Genomic DNA, 19,713 nt, shown 5'->3' on the forward strand with positions numbered 1-19,713 from the left:
TAGGACAGTTCTAGTTCAAAGCCAAATTTTGTGTTAAAATACTGCAAAGTTTTCATGATAGTTTCATTGATAATTTTGAATCATTATAATGTGAAAATTATATTGAGGAACAGCTTCAGAATTGTGAATTTTGTTTTAGATTTCAATTTTTTTTTTGAGGGGACCAGAGATTATGCATAAATTATCAACCATCTCCTGGGCACCCAGCTGACAAACTAAGTCTAATGGATATATGATTTCCAGTGATGTCTCATCCAAACTTGAGAAATTTATTACCCAATTGGTAGTGGGTTCAGGACAAGGCGTCTTAAAACTTACTTAGATAAATAAACTGCGATCGAGCTCTTACTTTTCAACAATATGATCTTGTCGAAGTGTTATGTCCACTTGGCCTGGAACTAGGATACTGATTCTGTCCTGGCGAACTTGTTGAGTTCTGATTCTGTACTGGCAAACTTGTTGAGTTCTGATTCTGTACTGGAGGACTTGTTGAGTTCTGATTCTGTACTGGAGAACTTGTTGAGTTCTGATTCTGTACTGGAGGACTTGTTGAGTTCTGATTCTGTATTGGAGAACTTGTTAATTATAGTTCTGATTCTGTACTGGAGAACTTGTTGATTCTGATTCTGTATTGGAGAACTTGTTGAGTTCTGATTCTGTATTGGAGAACTTGTTAAGTTCTGATTCTGTACTGGAGAACTTGTTGAGTTCTGATTCTGTTTAGGAGAATTTGTTGAGTTCTGATTCTGTACTGGAGAACTTGTTGAGTTCTGATTCTGTACTGGAGAACTTGTTGAGTTCTGATTCTGTTTAGGAGAATTTGTTGAGTTCTGATTCTGTACTGGAGAACTTGTTGAGTTCTGATTCTGTACTGGAGAACTTGTTAAGTTCTGATTCTGTACTGGAGGACTTGTTGAGTTCTGATTCTGTACTGGAGGACTTTTTGAGTTGTGATTCTGTACTAGAGAACTGGTTGAGTTCTGATTCTGTACTGGAGGACTTGTTGAGTTCTGATTCTGTACTGGAGAACTGGTTGAGTTCTGATTCTGTACTGGAGGACTTGTTGAGTTCTGATTCTGTACTGGAGAACTGGTTGAGTTCTGATTCTGTACTGGAGGACTTGTTGAGTTCTGATTCTGTACTGGAGAACTTTTTGAGTTCTGAGCAACTGTTTATTACCCGTTACCTTTTCATTAAAATGTATCCATTCTTATTATATCACCCACAAACAAAGTTTGTATAGGAATCACCTGTCTGTCCATCCATCTGTGCAATCGTGCCTGATCCATATCGTTCTTATGGAGAATCATTAAACGTTCTTACTTATCATAAATATTGCTTATGTGTGACCTGAAAGTGTGTATTGATTTTGACTAAAGTTCATTTTGGCAAGTTCAAAGTCACTGGAAGGGAAAGTGCAAAATTTGTGTCTGATATAAAAACCTTTCTTATGAAGTTTACATAAAGTTCTTAAAGATTGCTTATGACCTGAGGGTGTGTCATGATTTTTACCTTAGATCATTAGAGCTAGTTCAAGGTCATTGAAAAGAAAAAGTTTATAATTTGTGTCCAGTCTATACCTTTCTTATGGAGAAACATTTGGCGTTCCTACTTCACATAAGATTGCTTATGACCTGAGGGTGTGTCATGATCTTGACCCAGGTTAAGTTGTGCAAGTTCAAGGTCATTGTTGAAAAAAGACATATTTTCTGTCTTGGCCATATTTTGAATTGAAAATGATTAGAAGCTAAAATTTGACACAAAGACCTTGTGACCTGAATATGTCCTGATCTTGAGCTTTGGTCATTATACAATTACTTGAAGATTTCCCATGACCACAAAAGAGTGTGGGGGTGCAACTCCTTGATATTTCATTTTTTATAAGTAAATTAGAAAAAAAATCTTTGCTGCCCCCCCCCCCCCATCCCCCCGATGCTTCGTGCATGCGAACTTTCTTTTGAAAACAGACAGAATACCCCAGTCCCGGCCGACGAGATCGCGTATTGTTCGTTTTGGTGGGTTTTTTTATTATTAAAATGATGTACTACTTGGTTGATATGAAAAATCTCAGTCTCTATTCTGTGCAACAGTGCTCTTAGTTTTTGTAAAGGTAAATGAAGAAGAATTAATGAACATCAATTTTAATACTGCTTCTGCATCCAAGTCAAGTGGCTCGACTTTGTATGACTTGTCGGGTTCAGTAGAACTAGTGCATGCTTGATCTGAGAAAGAAACAGATACGGGGTCTCACCCGGACGGTCACCAGGTACCGTGTCTTTATGTCAGACCACTGGCATCGATTTAATTGGGGAGGTACGAATTTAAATTCCTTTTTGATTTGAATCAAATGGCGTGATTAAGAAAATATCACAGCCAGAATGAAAGGAACCAACAGCGTGAACTCATAGCAACAGCAAACTTTTTTAGTTTATTCTCCTTTGAAAAGTTTTATGAATTCGAAGTGCAATTTTCCTGTTTGAATTCGTCGTGTAAAATTATAAATAGTTATTGCAATGACAGAATAATTCAATAAACCATAAGAATCTTTTACAGAAGCAAAATAATGCTATTGTCAACCATGTACAAATATGGTGCTTTGTATTCAACATAGAACAGAAAAAAATCAACGTTTTTGAACTGAATATATATTGATAGAATATTATATAAATGTGTAAATCCAACAATATTCAATTAAGTATACTTGCAATATACTCGTGTCTTAAGTATGCTAATTTCATATAATATTTAGTTATTATCTAATCAAATTTCATTGGAAGGTAATGAATAAATAAATGAGAAGAAATTGAATTGTAAACATATTACGGCTTACTCTAATCATGCATGTTTTATAAATAATGAGGGTATCTTATTTAAATAAGTTTCGAATCAATGTTTGCTTATCAAATACAAGTGTAGTACGATGGTCACCTCGTTCACACAATCTCTTTCAGACAAATTCGTCCATGTACTACTTTTCCTATACAGCAAAAAAGAGTCAAAATATTAATTTGTGTTTTAAGTCTTTATTATGCTAACATTTAATGAAATCTATGATTCTGACCAACATGGCCTCTAGATGAACCCAAACCCATACATCAAAAAAATAAAATGACTAATCAGAACGTTAACAAACCTGTCCAGAAATTCTGTGGTAAAAGTAAAACAACCCCAGTTAGATGTTCGATGACCCTTTGAAAATTGCTTCCAGTATTATTTATTTATTTTTGCCTTTAATCAAAGTTTTACAATGCGTGTCTTTAAATGTCAGTGTGATATGGGAAATGTGTTCTAGCTCGGAACAACAACAATCCCTGGCCTGTAGATAAACCTCATTTAAATCTATTTGTCCTTTAGGCTTGGTCAGTGTGACATCATTCCTTGTTCTAGGACAAAAATATTTTTTCATGGAATGTAATCGCTGCGAAAACACACGGTTCTCGGATTTGCAGGGGCCAGTGAGTAGCTCGGCCCGGGAAAGAGATGGTACCATTTCAAAAGCGTTTTGTTTATGATCGAAGATTCATTTGAATGATAAAGTCTGCAGACATGAGTGTGCTTATACAGTGGTCAGCATCATCGTGTCTATAACCAAATCAATGACGATGCCCCAGTGTAAGACAAGACCCTTGCAGTGGTCTGCGTCCTGGACAATTTTAACCGTTTTATTTAACTATACATCCGCAAACAGAACGTCAGTGGAAACACTATACAAGGGTCTTCTAAGTAACTACAATCCGTACATCCGACCAAACGACGACCAGGACCAGCAGACGACCGTCAGGGCCACGCTACACCTGATCGCCATTAACGACGTGGACGAGCTGTCCGGCACTATGTCGACGGTCGTTTACGTAGACGTCACGTGGAAGGATCCCCGGATGATGTGGGACAAGGCGGACTACAACAACGTGTGGCAGATCCTGGTCCCGCAAAATCTCGTGTGGAAACCAGATCTCGTGGTGACGAATCCGGTGAAGAAAGTCCGAAAAATCGGATTTGATGACATCATGATCCGTTACAATGATAACGGAGTGGCCCTGTGGTACACAGGAGACTACTTAGAAACGTCATGTGATATTGACGTCACACACTTTCCGTTCGATCGGCAGGTCTGTACCATTGTGATGATTCCCTGGAACTACCGACACCGTGAGCTCCAACTCTTCATCGTTGAAAACAACATCAAGTTGGACAACTTCACAGAAAACGGGGAATGGATTCTGTACGATACGGCCGCGGAGAGAGTCGGGGACGGACCGTTCGAATACATCTACTTCAAGTTGTACCTTGAGCGCCGGTCCTCCTTCTTCATCATCAACCTCTTCATTCCAGTGGTGCTGCTGGTGTTCCTGAACTGTATGGTGTTCCTGCTATCGGCGGACTCTGGGGAGAGGATCGGGTACGCCATCACGTGTTTGCTGGCCATCACTGTGTACCTAACCCTTGTGTCTGACACCATCCCCAAGTCCTCCAAACCCATCTCCGTGCTGACCTTCGTCCTGATGGTCCTATTGATCTTGTCCACCCTTATTTGTTTTCTGACCATCATCGGCCTCAGGTTCCATTTCCGAAGTGAACGGAAACCTTTACCAAAGTGGCTTTGTAAGCTGAGTCAAATTTTAAGGTGCAAAAAGATAAGGAAACAATTTGGAAGAATTTTTAAGTCGGATTGTAGACAACGTAGAATAAGGTCGGCAGAAAATCAGCACAGAAGCCCTGAACCCGAGTCGCACCCAGGTGTTTCTCAGCAAACTGAATTCAGTAAGCCCATCGTGTCCATAGTCGGTTCCTCTGATGGTAAGGACGCGTCCATCTATAGACAGAGTTTTCATCTGGGAGAGTCGTCTGAGGTGATCTATGAGGACTGCGATGAGCTTCCGGAATACGAGTTGGAGACGTGGAAGACGTTCGCCAAGTTGTTTGACAAGTACTGCTTCATTTTGTGTGTCAGTGCAGTGATTATTATTGGGGCTTTGTATTTCATGATTTCCAGCGGTCGTCTCTCGGTGTAGTCTAATATGGTTATGATAAGTTGTCGTAACCTAATTTGTGTGTGATGCTGCACGAAGGATGGACCCGTGTCGTACTGCGGCGGTACATTCAGTGAATCCTATAACCTCGGCGAGATCACGTTTTTCGGAATAACCGGACTTACGCCGTCAACTCATAGGATCACGGGAGAGTCAACTGATAAAACCCGAAAGTTTTCCAAATATTCATGCCATTTACATATGTATAGTGATAATTAAACTGTGGGAATAGAACGTGTTTTGTTTCGCTACCCAAAGTCAATCTGATTGAAATACAAAATAACCCTGTGTATAAACCATAGTTTTTTTTTCTTTTGTGTAATCATCAGTAAATCGATTTACGTTTGTCGTCATTATGTCGTCATTTACATATTTACTAAGCATATTCTGGTATATTGTCCTAACTTTATGGTGGTATGGGACACCTATCGACATTAATGTGGATATTATTATAAAAAATACTTTCACTGGTTTAGAATTTTCAAGTCTAACAATATTTGACTAAAAATATGTTTCAAAAGGTTTTGGAAAGGTGAAAATTATACAAGTCCCAGCGGGATTCGAACTCATGAATCACAGTTTCGCAGTTGCAGCTCTAACCCATTGGGCTACGCTGTTTGGTAACAATTTAGGAAAGAGACAATTTATTAATTTTCTACTGAATTTTATTGTTTATTTTGATAGGAAGCTCGTCACAATATGGATGTGTTCCATACCATCTTAAGGTTTAGTCTGTGGTTCCAAAACAGTCAGATCTGTGAGCTGTTTTGAGCCTGTTACCCTTAATCCATCGAATTCATATAGCCGAAACAAAAACAGTTTTTTTCTCCATGGATTTATTTACAACATATATCACAGCAAAGTACAAGTAGAAAGCCGACAAGTACAGAGGAATTGCACGACATTATTGCAGATGAAGAGTGCATGCATGATTTCATTTCTCTAACAAAAATTATAGTATTTTATATGATGTTAATTCTTTATAACAGTGGAGCAAAATTTACAAATGAGGCGAACGTTCATGTCCGCATTGTCTGTGACATGCTTCAAACACTTCTAAAATAACGTAAGTATTTACACATTTACAGAGAAGCGCACAAAAAAGAAATATAGCTCTAATTTTGTAGGAATTAAAAAAATATTTTTGGCAGGTGAAATATACTATGTCGGAAAAATATTGTCGCATGATTCAATGGATACATGAATATGTAACATTTGTAACCAGCAAAAACACTGAACATTGGTCCAGAATACAGGGATTTATTCATCATTTAATGCAACAACGTATCCCAAAACGATATTCAAGTAAAACTTATGTATGCACGTTTTTCACAAAAAGTTAAGTTTATTATACACGTACAGTATCACAATACAGGAACACCTATCGCAGACAGGTGTCTCCCTAGGCATCGTTTGTTTATCACAGATATATTATCACAGTATCACTGCGCCTATTGAGGCGGACTAGTCCTGTTGATTTATCCGGGCCAGTTCCTCCGCCAGCAGAGACTTGAAGGCGTCGTTATCCCCGCCAAACTCTGTGATCTCCTGCTCGCTCCGTTGGGTGACGTTTCCCTCCGGACCCCCGTCCTCCTCCGTCTCTGCCCCCTCTGTCTCCCTCCTATCACCCTGTGGTTCCTGTTCTCTGCCTCTTTCCTCTGTATTCTGTTCCTCGCCGTCTGGCATGTGTGAGTCGCGAGATCCTAGCATCTCGGAAGAATCTTTCCGGCGCTCGCTGGATTTCGGTTCATTGTCTTCCTCAATTTTTTCCGTTTCCGCTTCCTGGTGTTCTATAAACTGTCGCAGATCGGTGTTGGCGACTCTCTCGTTTCCGGTGATAGTTGACGTCGGTGAGACGTTCCCGCCAATGGAAGGATCCACCCCCGCGGATCCAACATCTGTCTCCGTGTCTCCATCAGCCGTCGTCCTACCGGCGACGGAACTCTGTACCGACAGATTCTGCTCCCGTGTGTTAATGGTTTCTAAAAGACAGAAAGAAAAATTACAAACTGGTCTTGACCCCCCCCCCCCCAAAAAAAAAGAAGAATCCCCAACGAATTTACGTAGAAAAAATGAACGAAATACGCTGTATACCTCCATCCACTGTGGAGTCCTCCTCTCTTTCCTCCAACGGCGGCTCAAGTCGTCTGCCTCCCTTGCTGATCAGCTGTCTTTTGCCGTTTGTGGTTTCACCCTCCGCTGCCTGCTGAGCTGGTATGTCGATACTGACGAATGTGTCGGTGGTGCGAGTTTTACCTTTAGATTTCTCCTTTGGTTCTCTCTGACCCAGTGGTGGCACCTCAATGATCAGAGTCCTGATGTGGACATCCGGTGATGCCGTGTCCTCATCCTTCTCCTCCAACAGCGGTGTCATGGTGGTGGACTCGCGGGATTTAGAGTCTCGTTTTCGTGCCGACCGTGGCTCGTCGTTCCGATCCTTTGGTTCCGGTGACGGTGGGGGTGGGCCCGGGGACTCCTCTTTCTGTGTCATGTAGCTTCGCGTGGAGTCTCTGCTCGTGATATCGGCACGAATTGTGCTTCCGGTACCGACAGACCTATCGGAATACGGATCCATGTGCGCCAGTCGCGAGTCGTTCACTTTAGACTCGTTACTTCCGTGCAGAGTCATTTTTGTATGAGCAGGTGTTACATCATAATCAGCCTCATTTACCTGGGGCCAGGGCTCAGGCGTGGACAGCAGAGAATCGCGTTTTTTGGCGGACTTGATTTGGATTTCATCCTGAGATAGCTCTTTCTCCATCGTATTGAAGGTTGGCTGGTTAGTAAAGCCTGTTTGGCGGGAAGCAGGGACGCTGGGGCCCTCTCTTTGCTGTTCCACCCCTGGCGTCGATTCCTCAGGGTCGTCTGGATTTTGGGGTGAGGACGGGGGTGGAGGAATTTCTGGGACTTCCTCAGCGAAGCGCACGCTCCTCCCACCACGTGACACAGGATGTGGCCCCTCCCCCTCCTCATGTCCCGTCTCCTCTATCGTCCCTAGTCCTGTAAAAACGAGTCATGGAGGATGAGAGTTACAAATAATCAAAGCACACCTAATTGGACATTGCATTGTAATTTATAAAAATACGGGTTTTATCTGGAATGAACTTACGTGTACCAGGTTTAAAGCTGAGATATATCGTACATGTTTTTCAGAACATTGTATTGTATTCTTATAGTTTCATAATAATCATATTTGTATGGCGATCTATTTACATTTTACATTTTCCAATTGTATTGTACAACTAATTTCCATTTGTATGTTGCCGTAGTTTCTACTTGTGTTTTATTTTTTTTTCAATCAACATTGTAAACACGAAAATGACGCTCCGCCAGTATTTGACATGCATCATGGTAATTATGCAAGCATAGCAACCGCAGTTCAAAATGCACTTCATTACATTTGCTTACAAAAATCAAAAAACGTCATTTCTGTTTGAACTTCTTATTGGGTCAAGAAGACATAATTTTTACGGTTTCATTGATTTGATCACGTAAACAAGTTCATATTTAAGTGAACTTTTTAACTTGCTGTTTATTTCTTAATTGTTCACAAAAATTGATTATTCTTTGATTAGTCGGTAAGTGGCGCTTTTGTCTTCCATATGTATGAATTTTATAGGCACGAGTATTTTATAATCGAATAAAAAAGAAAGGTGTATGTACATGTTTATGGTGTTCAAATGGAAATTTTGGACGAAATATAAGAGTTCTAACTTAAAGACCAAAGTCAATGCTAGACTGTGCCAAAAAACAGCTATATCAACCAATGTTTGTCATTTTAGGTTAGTTGTCTCCTAAAATAGCTTATTTAGCTTAATTGAAGAGCTTACAGTGCATGTAAATGAAGACTATACGATTAGGATCAATTACTGATGTCTGCTTTATATTTCTTGTTACGTTAAAAGCAAGTTAATTAGAGCAGGAGGCCCGTGGGCCACATTGCTAACCTAAAAATAACGTCTCTTTACCCAAGATAATTGCTGTCTCATACTGCAGTTTACTATAGAGATACAAGGATAAAGGATATTAAAAACGTTAAAAATCTGTATACTTCTTATGTGGCTTTGTTTCAAACTCATTAACACAAATTGTAAGCATTCCGTATCCATTTTCTTGAAAGGATTAGATTAGGTAAGCTAAATCGTAATTAAAATTTTCCAAGGACCAAACATTCAGAATATCACATTGATAATACTAGTAATGTTTTGCATGAATTAAGGTCACTGCACATGTATCATTCTGATACTGAATTCTAAATGATTTATACTATGGCTTCTCTCATGGTAATACTTTAATGAAGTTGTAGGGAGAGAAAAAGATGGATGTTTATTTTCAGAATTATTCAAAAGTGTTAATTTTATTAAATTGAGATCCAAAGGGTTTTGCTATAACTGGGTTTTACTCAACATGCTTTTATTTTTAGAAATTGATGGTACACATAATTTTAGTAAGCTATAAAGCTACAGGAAACTGAATGCAATGGTGAGATGTTCTACATTTCAACTTTAATAAGCTTTGTCCTATGGCAGTAAAAAGGTGAAAGAGATAGAGAGAGAGAAAGGGCAGTGATGAGAAAGAGAGAAAATCATAGAATGATGTCTAGCAGTCGACAGTAACTACCAATGGTCCACTTACCAGGCAGTCTCCTGAATTTTCCTATGAAGTTAATATGAATTAAAGCATGCAAACTATGAAAATTAGATTAGTTAAAACAAAGAGATGTATACATTGTAAACAATGATTTAACATGCTATACAGCTAGTTAAAGTAAATAGGAACTTTGAAAAACAATTGTTAAGGAATACTATTAAAGATTACGGAAAATTAATTGATTATAATACAAAAAGGAAGGAAATGGTAATTAAATGTCAGATGTGAGAGTTCTGATGGTGAGAAATGTGTGGTGTTACCTGTCTGTTCAGGTGTGAGAGCCCTTGGGGAGTTGGTGGGGGCCCTAATCTCGGCATTGGGGGACCTGGTATTTTCTCGGGAGTGATTCTGGCGGGAGGGGGTGGTTGCCTTCTTGTGGGAACCTGTGGACAGTCCTGACTGGTCTCGGTACAGCTTCATGGGGGACATCTGTCCATGTGTGGCTGGGGTGGTTGCTGGGGCCTGGGGCACACGTGTTGACTGGGCAGGGCTCACGGCATGCAGAGGGGTACGCGGGGCAGACCTCTCGGATTTGGAAGACTGAAACGAACCACAAAAATAACTCTCAATGTTTCCCTAAAATCAGCATCTGGAATAACTGGTACGAGTGAAAATTAAAATGGATGAAATTCCATGAAAGATGAACTAATAAAGGCCAGCTTTTAAAACTTGTTGTGTGAAGTATTGTTTTTTGTTAATAAGTTTTTGTTGATGATTTTTTTTTTAGAAGATGTCTAAACCAGTTATAGATAATGAAACAAGATCAAGACTCCCCAGCCATGCTATTCCATTGTGTTATGATACATGTAATAATCAACTCTATTTGTAAATACTAAATGGTATTATGGTTTCTTATATTATATAGGTGGTCTACATGGTTATTTTGTTTCACATGTTATCAATGTAAGGTACAATGTAGTATGCTGTCATTTCTTTCTCTAAACATCTACTTGGGCGTTAAATGTAAGGTCTGTATAATGTGTGTACTCAATTTGTATTATTACGTAGATGTGTATCTCAAAACTTCCAATCCAATTTAGATTATAGTTTTTAAATAGAAGATGCAAAAACACCTAAAATACCAAAATACTTTTGTTTTTGTTTTGTTTAATTCATAAAGAGATCACAGACATTTGATTTAGTCCTTTGTGAGTTTGACATGTTTCTACACGCTATATACACACTAATTTAAGCTCCCATTTGATGTACAAGTAAGATGATATATTGCACATCATGAGTGAAGGGATTACATAGTTAACACACATTAAGGTTTAGAATTTGCCATGCACCATATTGTTTAAATTTAACCTCACACTGTTCCCTAGGTATCAGTAAGAACTATAAAAGGTTTAACATGCAAGTAAATCTTAAACCATCAACCTGTACCAGTACATCATAAAATCAATGTCTCTCCAAAACCTATATGTATATCGTGACTGTTAAAATCTACAGCAAAGCATGACAGGTTGTATTCAGTGTTTTTAACTAAAATAAAAGAAAATTATAAGTCAAACCCCCATTTAAGATTAATTAATAGAGAGATTGTTTAAAGTAACACTTGCTGTTTTTCCAATGGTGAAGACAACCCATCATGCAACATTTGGATACATTTATTGTCTTCCTGTCACCTGAGTTGCTTTTATATCTACTTGGTGGTAAAATACTTTACCTCAAAATCAGTGTACAGCCCGTAGTACTAAAAAAAAAATACTAAATACTGGATCACTAATGTCAACATTTAGGTCAAAAGTACCACCACCTATTCAAAAGTTCCCACAGTCTGTGTAAATACAATGTCCCCTAGCCAATGGCAGCCAACACCAACAAAAAGGCTCACATGAAGAAAGAAGTCACTGTTTGACATTTATAAATGCAAAAACTACTTTAAATCTTTCGCAAATTTGCTTAGAAAGTTTCAATTATTGATATTGAAATAATTTTTTGGGCATATACATATCATATGCATGCATTAACATTATTGAATCATTACAATTGGTCAAATTGTGAAAAATATAATTTGACAGTGTATTCTTATTATGTTCTATGATGAATATTTAAACCTGGAATAAAAAAATCCTATTTAATCGGAAACCTAGCCAAAAACAGAGTATAGATGATGAGCACTACACCACAAGACCCCAGGTACTCTCTGTGTGGAAGGAGAAATCCCGGGGTTTCCTCGCTATTCTAACACCTCCAGTCTACTACAGGATGTAACCACACCCATACACTTACTGCATCATGGAAACTCGACCACATTCTATACCGCAACTTTTTGCTAACCTGAAACTATTATTCATTAGAAACTGATAACCAATTCTCAGTAAAACCTTCATACATTCAGAAGACCACAGTTTATTTCAAACTACAAAGTGAAAGCAAGCTTTTTTAAATTTCTTTGCAAGAAAATACAATAAGATCAGTTTAATATGCAAATAAAAAAAACTTAAACATTTATGCATATGATTGAGTAGATATAAGTAGATGAAATTTCAGTGATGATGATATCAGCTGAATTAATTTGCTTTACAAATGATTGAGGGCGGCAATGCTCATTAAGCACAAATCAGGCATTACCATCAGCCTAAACTCCACATCACACTAATCGCTCTCAACCAAACATTTATAACCACACCCATAATGCAACATTCTTTAGGGTCCAGTTTGTATTTTATCCTTTTAAGTTCCTTAGGAAACCAATATTTGATACCATACTTTACAGTTTTAAAGCTATATAACATTCGTTCAATTTCATGCCAATAATTTACTTTTGCTTACCACAGGTACTAAAACAGCTTTAGTTTTGTAATTGTAATATTTCAAAACAGAAATGTTTGGTAGCTTTACAAACTGGACTCCTGATCCAAATACTTACAGCCAATGCATCAATAAGATCCCGAGAGTCGGTGGTCGGGCGTGATTGGTTCTGATCAATTACAGTCAAAACAGTTGTCAAGGAATGTTTAAATCATATAAAAATCGTTTAAATATATTTGTTGTTCCAATAGTAAAATACTCTTAGGTGGACATTGACAAAATACCCTAGGGTTTATCCCTCTTAAAAAAGTCATATGTCCTCAAAGAGAAGAGAAGACAGCCTTAAGGTTCATAGCTGAAAAAAAATAAAACCATAAATTGAACAGCCGACTTATTGAGTGATACGTACAGCTAGCTCAGCTTGTTCAGCTGCTGACTGAGGCACCCCGTCCCTGACTGACTCTGCAGACGGGATGTTGACATGGACAGTGGTTCCGTGGTCAGACCCGCTGGTGTCCTCTGTCCTGTAGCTGGTGGGAGGGGTAGGCACTGGGGCTATAAATAAAACACTGATGTAAGTAAAACCATCTGACACCTTTCTAAATTTAGCTGTCCTATTACTGATTTCACAGTCAAACATCTGTTGATGCAATTCATTTTAATTTACCGATGGTAAGGTCCAAATTTCTGTAGTTTCTCCTGGAGTAATTGAATGTTCTGGTCTGCTGAACACCACTTGGAAGTTGTGGCAGGCCCAGGGAAATTGAGGGAATTTTGACCTTGTCATCTACTAAACAAAAAAAACCCCTTCAAATAATTAAACATTGGCAAACTTGGGTTCATCATCCTCAGGACACTTAATATCAAAAGGGCAGATTATATAACTGTGGATTCCTTATTTTGCACTTAATTCCACAATTCAATTGTTTAGAATCAAATTGCAAAATTAAATACACATGCTATAAGTTCTTGATAACCAAGACTTCCTGATATCAAGGTTCCATGTATTTAAGTGAGTTTTACTGTATGATCGATTTCTCAATATTCAATAAAATCTCGAACATGATTGTATTTACATATTGACATTATAGCAATTTATGTTAACTTAATTTACCTATTCCACCAATCGGTGGCAGAGGTTTTTTCAGTTTTGGGAATTCCCTAGTTCCACTCATGTACAGATCTCGATACGACCCATAATCACTGTCATTTAACCTATGACCCCGTGACATCCTGGGTTCAGGGAAGACTTCCTGTTCTACGCCATCCTCGTCCAGGTAATAGACAGGCTTGGTCTCCATCAGATGGGACTCGTTGTGCTTCTTCTCCTTCCCTTCGTAGATGTTCATTTTCTTCTGCTGTAACAAGTCTGTGCTGTTTGCAGTCATGTCTGTAGGTTCTCGGTCCATGATAGGGACAAACTTACTGATTAGTTCGTGAAGTTTCTGACTAGATGCAAAATCACTGAAAGAGTAAACAAAATAATATTGATATTGTTTCTCAAACCTCATATTGCAAGAAAGGCAACAAAACTATAAAAAATACCTATAGATTTCATAATGTCTGGTAGGTCAGCCTAATAAATCAAAGTGAAAATCTTTTTATGATTAGAAAGATAGTGACATTTATCAATAAAGATCTAGATATCAATCTGCTTTAACCAGAATTAATTACAGATTTGTATTTATCAGTTCTTATATAAAGATCTATGACTCTATATTAGTAACGTCAGCCATCCAACGCCCAACTCAATTCACAAACTGGTATATGTTCCTTACCTCTGTTTTGCATGATCCAGCACTCTTACTAAAATATCCCTCGGAAGATCTAGTAACTCCTCAATGCTAAAAAACATCACAGCAATCAAATACAAGCCAAACAGACCAGTTCTATATGATTAGAGATTACACTTAAAAAACACCACACAAAATTAATAAGATATGAAACATTTGACAGACAATCCCTGTAAAAAGATCACCTCAGCAACACTGGTCTAGACAGCCTTTGTTTTTGGAGGATAGACATTTTCCTCAAAAATATTGACAAATTATATAAGCTATCCCCTCAGATTTAATTTTATAAAATGAATTAAGACAGTTAATTTCTCTTTATTATGTGAATTGTATTGGTTAATTCCAATTTAATGAATCATCTAAGAAGATAATCGTGGTAAATGTTTTTTTCAGTCCCCTGATATTAATTTGTGCCAAATTCAAGTCCAAACACATTCAATATGTCCATTTTTTATGAATAAATAAATTCTTGTTTGAAATGGATTTAATGCATTCACAAAAATAAATCTGATGTATGTACATGTACAAGTACTTTCTAACATCAAATCAGAACTCTGGATGTCATGAAAATTATACACAAATTCTTAAAATGCAATATATGATTAATAATTTTATTTTTCATTAATTAACTTCCATAAATAGTCAAGTGTTTATATTCAGAGTATTTGCAGTGTCTCTAAAATAAATTCATCAATTTATTATCCTCCAAAATGGAGAAAATTTTCACCTGCAACATGATGTATCCTAATACATGTATATGTGGTCAAAATTTGATCATCATCTTAAAATTGATTTAGCCTCCAAAAACAGAGATTGTTAAGACCGAATCAAATCATTCTCTCCCATCCACCAAAACATTCAATCATTTGTGTTAAAATTACCTATATGTGGTATTACCAGTAACAGTAGAATAAAAGAAGTAAAAAATTAAATAATCAAAATATCTTGTGTTGATCATAACATGGAATGAGGTAAATGTTATAAAAAACATTCCATCAATTTCTAGAACTTGACAACAATGATTTAGAGATAATTATTGACAGATGATAAACGATGAGTGCACAAGGAACTCTGGCCTTACCCTGATCCTCCGTAAAAATGAGGTCCAGCACGCTGCCCCGCGGAGGAACGGGAATAAGGAGTTCTGTAGCGGGACGAGGCAGGGGAGTTAAGTCTTCTCCTCATCTATAAAGGGCCATTAAAAAAAATCGAAAAAAAAACACTATTAAAACTAAAACATTTCAAGTTCTATAAAGCTTGAAGCTCTGTTCATTTTTCTAATTTATTTCCCGGACACAGATTAACATACTAGTATCTATTTTTATGAAATAAATAAAATGCAGCATCTTTAGACTTAATTATGCAATTTAATATTAACATTATTTGGGAGAGCTTAGAATTTAAAACATTTGATATTAGTAATGAATAACTTGATTCTCTAGCTATTCATAGAGAGACCAATCAATCACTCTGAAATCAAGTCTACAACAATTAATCTTATTTTATAATTTAAAAAAGAAATTAAACAGAAAAGCATTTTCATAATACATCATTACAAAGATTAAACAATACAACATTAAATGAACTAATGACAGTGTGTCATGGAATTTAATTTGTCCAAGTTTGTGAAAAAGGTAGGGCAAGGCATTGTCATAAATAAAGGAAAGAAGTTAATGAGAGGAAATGTACAGGGGGACGGTAGACAGAACAGTACAGAGTATTTAGTACAACCAGAGGAATAAGGAAGCTAGGGTGATGAAGTAAAACAGAATAATGCACTCTTACCTTAAAAAGTATAATAAACTTATAATTAGGGTACTCATATTGTTTATAATGAATAAAAATAAATAATGACACTAGAGTATAAATTCAAAAAAAATTCAATGAATAAGAAATATGTTATAGCAATCAGATTACAATTGTAACAAAGTATAATATGATTTTAGAGTCTTGTAGTATTTTCCATAGATAAAGGGTAGGAAACTTTGCATGCATAAATTGAGTATGAAGCACAAGATAAGAATGTTTGTTGTCACAGTTGATAGTTATTGAATATATCTACATAAGGCTAAATCTACATGTTGATACCTTGATCACTGGCCCATCATATGGCTAATGTATCAAAGAAAAACAAACAGTTACAACATGCACCTACACACAGCCAAATCTGCTGCCCTCCCATATATTCAGTACCAGTGTTAAGATTATATTTTTTTTTTTGCAGCTTTAAAATGGATATCGATTCTTTGCAACAAGTTAGTAATCAACAACAAAAAAACAACGCTGTTCTAATGAATCGTCATGTTAGGTGAAGAGATCATGCTTTGCACATAATTTCTATTTCAACAGAGGAAGATGTAATCATCACACAGAGTGCAGTTTCTGAGATTGACTATTCATCCTTTATTTGTTTTCATTAAATACTGATACTCATACAATAATAAATAGACTCCATACGACTCACAATAAAAAAGTACCGGTAAGTCTTTTTGAAAATTAATTTAATAAGTTTAAATCTCAGCATCCTTACACGTAACACATCAGGCAAAATTTAAGTGCTATCATCAAAATTTGGTTAAACTAAATGATATTATCCACAAAGGTTCTAGGGGGGGGGGGGGGGGGAATAAAGCTTACCTTAGTGGTCTGCTCATACTCAATGTGGCGTGGGATCATGTCCTCTGTCATGTCACGCACCAACACTTTCTGGGGACCACTCTTGGCTAGCTCACTAATTGATGCTCTATTAAAAGATATTCAACAATTATTTTATAACAAAATTCATTATATCCTGATACATGCACAAGTGTTATTATTAATAAGATTTTCATCAAACTAAGGTATATAGTCCTAGGAATCAGTAACTATTGACTTACACCTGTTCCTGCCTCTGTTTCCTCCTGGGGTTTGGCACCCACACATAGAACTTCTTTGGGAGGAAATTGTCATCCCAAGCCTTGTTTAGATCCTCGAGCTCAAACATTTCCTGGACCTCCACCAGCTGAATGGGCTTCCCTTTGGGCGCGCTCTTCACCTTCTTCTCACTGACGGGTGTCTGTGTGGGTGGGGAGGGCACTTTCAAACTACTGAATTCCAAAGTAATTTTCTCTTGTAAGATTACAAAATGATCAACACTCTCTAATGTACACAAGTTCTAAAATCTGTAACATATGAAGAAACTTGATAAAAGCAGCCTATTAAATGATTCATTTTCATTCTGATACATCTTCAAAAGTTTGGTAGTTTTTTGGGGTTTTTTTCATTTTTATTCTGGTACATCTACGAACATTTGGTAGTTTTTCTGGGATTTTTCTTAGTTACCTTGGTTTTCTTGACTTAGGAACATGCATAATGTTTACACTGGATCGAACATGCTGGGGCTTCCCTGCAAACTTTGCTGGATAAAGATCTCTAGGATCGTCTCCATAGTCATCCAACATGTTGCATACTTTAAGGGTAGGCAAGTCTAGAACCATACATTATACACATTTTAGAAAATAAGAGTTTTATCACATTAGAATAAGAATACATCTTATTCTAACTACAAAGAATTAAATCAGCAATTTTTGTGTGATTTCTTTCATGTCAGAAAATATTACAAACCTGTTTCTATCTCCTCTTTTGGTGGGATTTCAGGAGGAAGGTCCTTAATTCCTTTTACCTTCCTCATGTTGGACTGCCAGCAGGGAGGGTGCTGACACAGGGGGGCACAGGATGCATCCTTCTCTGGGATAGGAGGCCCCCAGTCCGCTAAGGACCATGGAGATCGTAAGTCCCACATATCTACCTATCCTAGATCAGCATAAGAGCTTTTCAAACCTATACCTGAAATAACAATTAAGTTTCTTTCTCATCATTTTGGTGCATCTAATAAGCACTTATCAGATGCACCAGTTCAGTTATTTGAAAAAAAAATTATTGATATAGATATGATGTGTGCCTTATCAAAATATCAAACAAATCAAATTAATAGAGCTTAAATATATAAAACATAAATACATGTATTATTATTCTATCCAGTTTACCCAAACTTCCCAAAAACCTCATAGTTTAGTGATTATCACATGGAGTATGCCTTGACATGTATATATAATTAATACCAAGATACATTTGAATTTAACTTCGATATCTCGAACACTGATATCTCTAATAAGATGGATTATGTCAAAGTGATTTTTAAGTCCCAACCACCTATTTTTAAAAAAGTATTTTACCCTCAATATCTTAAAGAATACTCAGATATCTTGAAGTTTATAAACAGTCAAATCTTAAGTTTGAGATAATGAAGTTTGACTGTATTTTACAGAATTGACAAACTTGTCCCATTGAAATTCATAATTATTTATTAACATATCATCTCTTTTTTAACCACAGAAATTGACAAGACCAAAGTAAGATTTCTTACATGATTTAATGATTATAATTTTATAAACAAAATTGGCAGCCATTTTTTGTATTAGGAATAACTATGGACACCTAAATGATTGTTCAATATTACTAGCTGGGTTCTATCAAATTGTTTGCAATGCGAAATCCCAGCTGATATGTTTACCGGTAGTTGCAACCTATAATAAGCTAGAAGAATCTACTCATTTAAAGGTAAAATATTGAGATTTTTTCATACTACATTAATTAATGCATTGAATAAACATAGTTTGAACTCTCACAAGACGCATTGATATTTCTTATCCAGGCGATCTTTAATGCCTCTTAAGTTGTGGATGCTCCTACAAATTATTGTTGAATTAATCATCTTGATATTAATTAAAGTATGCCGTAAGGTATAAATAAATATCAAATTATCAAATTATTATGTGGTGCAATGATATTTAGAACAGAGTTATTTACATGTATTTATTTTAAAGCTTTACCAATTTAACAACAGTTTTTGTGTGTGCAACAGAAATTGTGATAATAGATCCAAAAGGTTTTTAATTTTAAAAATTTGACATTCTCATATTTAAAAAAAAAAATAATAATAAAAAACTTTCAGTTTTAATTTTGGCCATTAGGACACAGAGATTGAATAACCATAGCATGCTTAAAATTGTTTTAAGTATAATTTTGGCTATTTGACATTGAACGCTGTAGGCCTATATTACATTATTCAAGTCAATATGTGTATAATGTTGACAAAACAAACTTTGTGACCTTATTTTTTTTTAATTTTGATTTTGTATAAGTTTAGAAAATAAATTGTAGAGAAGAGATTTGTTTATCTGATTTTTTAAAATAAATTTTAAGAAGTATTGTTTAGAAAATATAATTGTACAGCTTTATGTCAGTGGGAATGCAAAGATAACGTTACGACTGTAGTATAACTCGATTCTGGCTTACCTTGGACGCCATATTGAAACTTGTTCTTGGCAACTTGAAGGCTCGCACTTATTTTTTGTTATTTTCTTTAAAAATAAAAAGAGAATTTTCACAAAGTTCCAAATTAATAAATCATATTGATAAAATTTCCTGGGTGACGATCTTTG

The 19,713-nt window shown here is 36.4% G+C and overlaps 3 protein-coding genes across 15 annotated transcripts; 1 reads left to right on the forward strand and 2 right to left on the reverse strand.

Moving 5' to 3' along the window:
• Positions 1 to 398: 398 nt before the first annotated feature.
• LOC136272608 (variable charge X-linked protein 3B-like) lies at positions 399 to 1,722 on the reverse strand. The gene is made up of 3 exons (XM_066074364.1): positions 1,613 to 1,722; positions 843 to 1,168; positions 399 to 562 (listed from the first exon to the last, which is right to left on the reverse strand). The coding sequence occupies exons 1-3, from the start codon at positions 1,720 to 1,722 to the stop codon at positions 399 to 401; spliced, it is 600 nt and encodes a 199-aa protein (XP_065930436.1).
• Positions 1,723 to 3,072: 1,350 nt separating this feature from the next.
• LOC105317976 (neuronal acetylcholine receptor subunit alpha-6) lies at positions 3,073 to 5,404 on the forward strand. Its single transcript, XM_011414798.4, has one exon. The coding sequence runs from the start codon at positions 3,597 to 3,599 to the stop codon at positions 5,010 to 5,012; it is 1,416 nt and encodes a 471-aa protein (XP_011413100.2). The 5' UTR covers positions 3,073 to 3,596; the 3' UTR covers positions 5,013 to 5,404.
• An 809-nt stretch (positions 5,405 to 6,213) lies between these two features.
• Positions 6,214 to 19,703, reverse strand: LOC105317977 (uncharacterized). Of its 13 annotated transcripts, none has more exons than XM_011414801.4 (18): positions 19,568 to 19,703; positions 17,834 to 18,055; positions 17,552 to 17,696; positions 17,107 to 17,316; positions 16,868 to 16,973; positions 16,319 to 16,342; positions 15,312 to 15,415; positions 14,216 to 14,281; positions 13,552 to 13,901; positions 13,105 to 13,224; positions 12,847 to 12,992; positions 12,556 to 12,606; positions 11,916 to 11,969; positions 11,350 to 11,376; positions 9,941 to 10,220; positions 9,666 to 9,686; positions 7,125 to 8,030; positions 6,214 to 7,012 (listed from the first exon to the last, which is right to left on the reverse strand). In XM_011414801.4, exons 2-18 carry the CDS (start codon positions 18,009 to 18,011, stop codon positions 6,495 to 6,497), a joined length of 3,306 nt encoding a protein of 1,101 aa, XP_011413103.3. In that variant the 5' UTR covers positions 18,012 to 18,055; positions 19,568 to 19,703; the 3' UTR covers positions 6,214 to 6,494. The 13 variants fall into 13 exon arrangements, with proteins under 13 accessions (XP_011413103.3, XP_011413101.3, XP_011413105.3 ...); XM_011414799.4 differs by having other exon boundaries at positions 13,105 to 13,227; XM_011414803.4 differs by lacking the exon at positions 16,319 to 16,342 and having other exon boundaries at positions 13,105 to 13,227.
• Between the last annotated feature and the right edge of the window lie 10 nt (positions 19,704 to 19,713).

Source organism: Magallana gigas, chromosome 2, assembly GCF_963853765.1.
Source record: "Magallana gigas chromosome 2, xbMagGiga1.1, whole genome shotgun sequence".
In the NCBI taxonomy this organism is placed as follows: domain Eukaryota; kingdom Metazoa; phylum Mollusca; class Bivalvia; order Ostreida; family Ostreidae; genus Magallana; species Magallana gigas.

What these genes read in the sequence shown, in the direction of transcription:
- LOC136272608 (XM_066074364.1), bottom strand. Translation starts at nt 1,722, where the DNA reads ATGGCCAAGACAGAAAATATGTCTTTTTTCAACAATGACCTTGAACTT. An exon ending in CATAAGCAATCTTATGTGAA is followed by an intron (nt 1,169 to 1,612) that starts GTAGGAACGCCA and finishes GGTAATAAACAG; the next exon opens with TTGCTCAGAACTCAAAAAGT. An exon ending in AGAACTCAACAAGTTCTCCA is followed by an intron (nt 563 to 842) that starts GTACAGAATCAG and finishes TCTCCAATACAG; the next exon opens with AATCAGAACTCAACAAGTCC.
- LOC105317976 (XM_011414798.4), top strand. Translation starts at nt 3,597, where the DNA reads ATGACGATGCCCCAGTGTAAGACAAGACCCTTGCAGTGGTCTGCGTCC.
- LOC105317977 (XM_011414799.4), bottom strand. Translation starts at nt 18,011, where the DNA reads ATGTGGGACTTACGATCTCCATGGTCCTTAGCGGACTGGGGGCCTCCT. An exon ending in CCTAAGTCAAGAAAACCAAG is followed by an intron (nt 17,317 to 17,551) that starts GTAACTAAGAAA and finishes TTTGGAATTCAG; the next exon opens with TAGTTTGAAAGTGCCCTCCC. An exon ending in GGACTCCACAGTGGATGGAG is followed by an intron (nt 7,013 to 7,124) that starts GTATACAGCGTA and finishes TCTGTCTTTTAG; the next exon opens with AAACCATTAACACACGGGAG.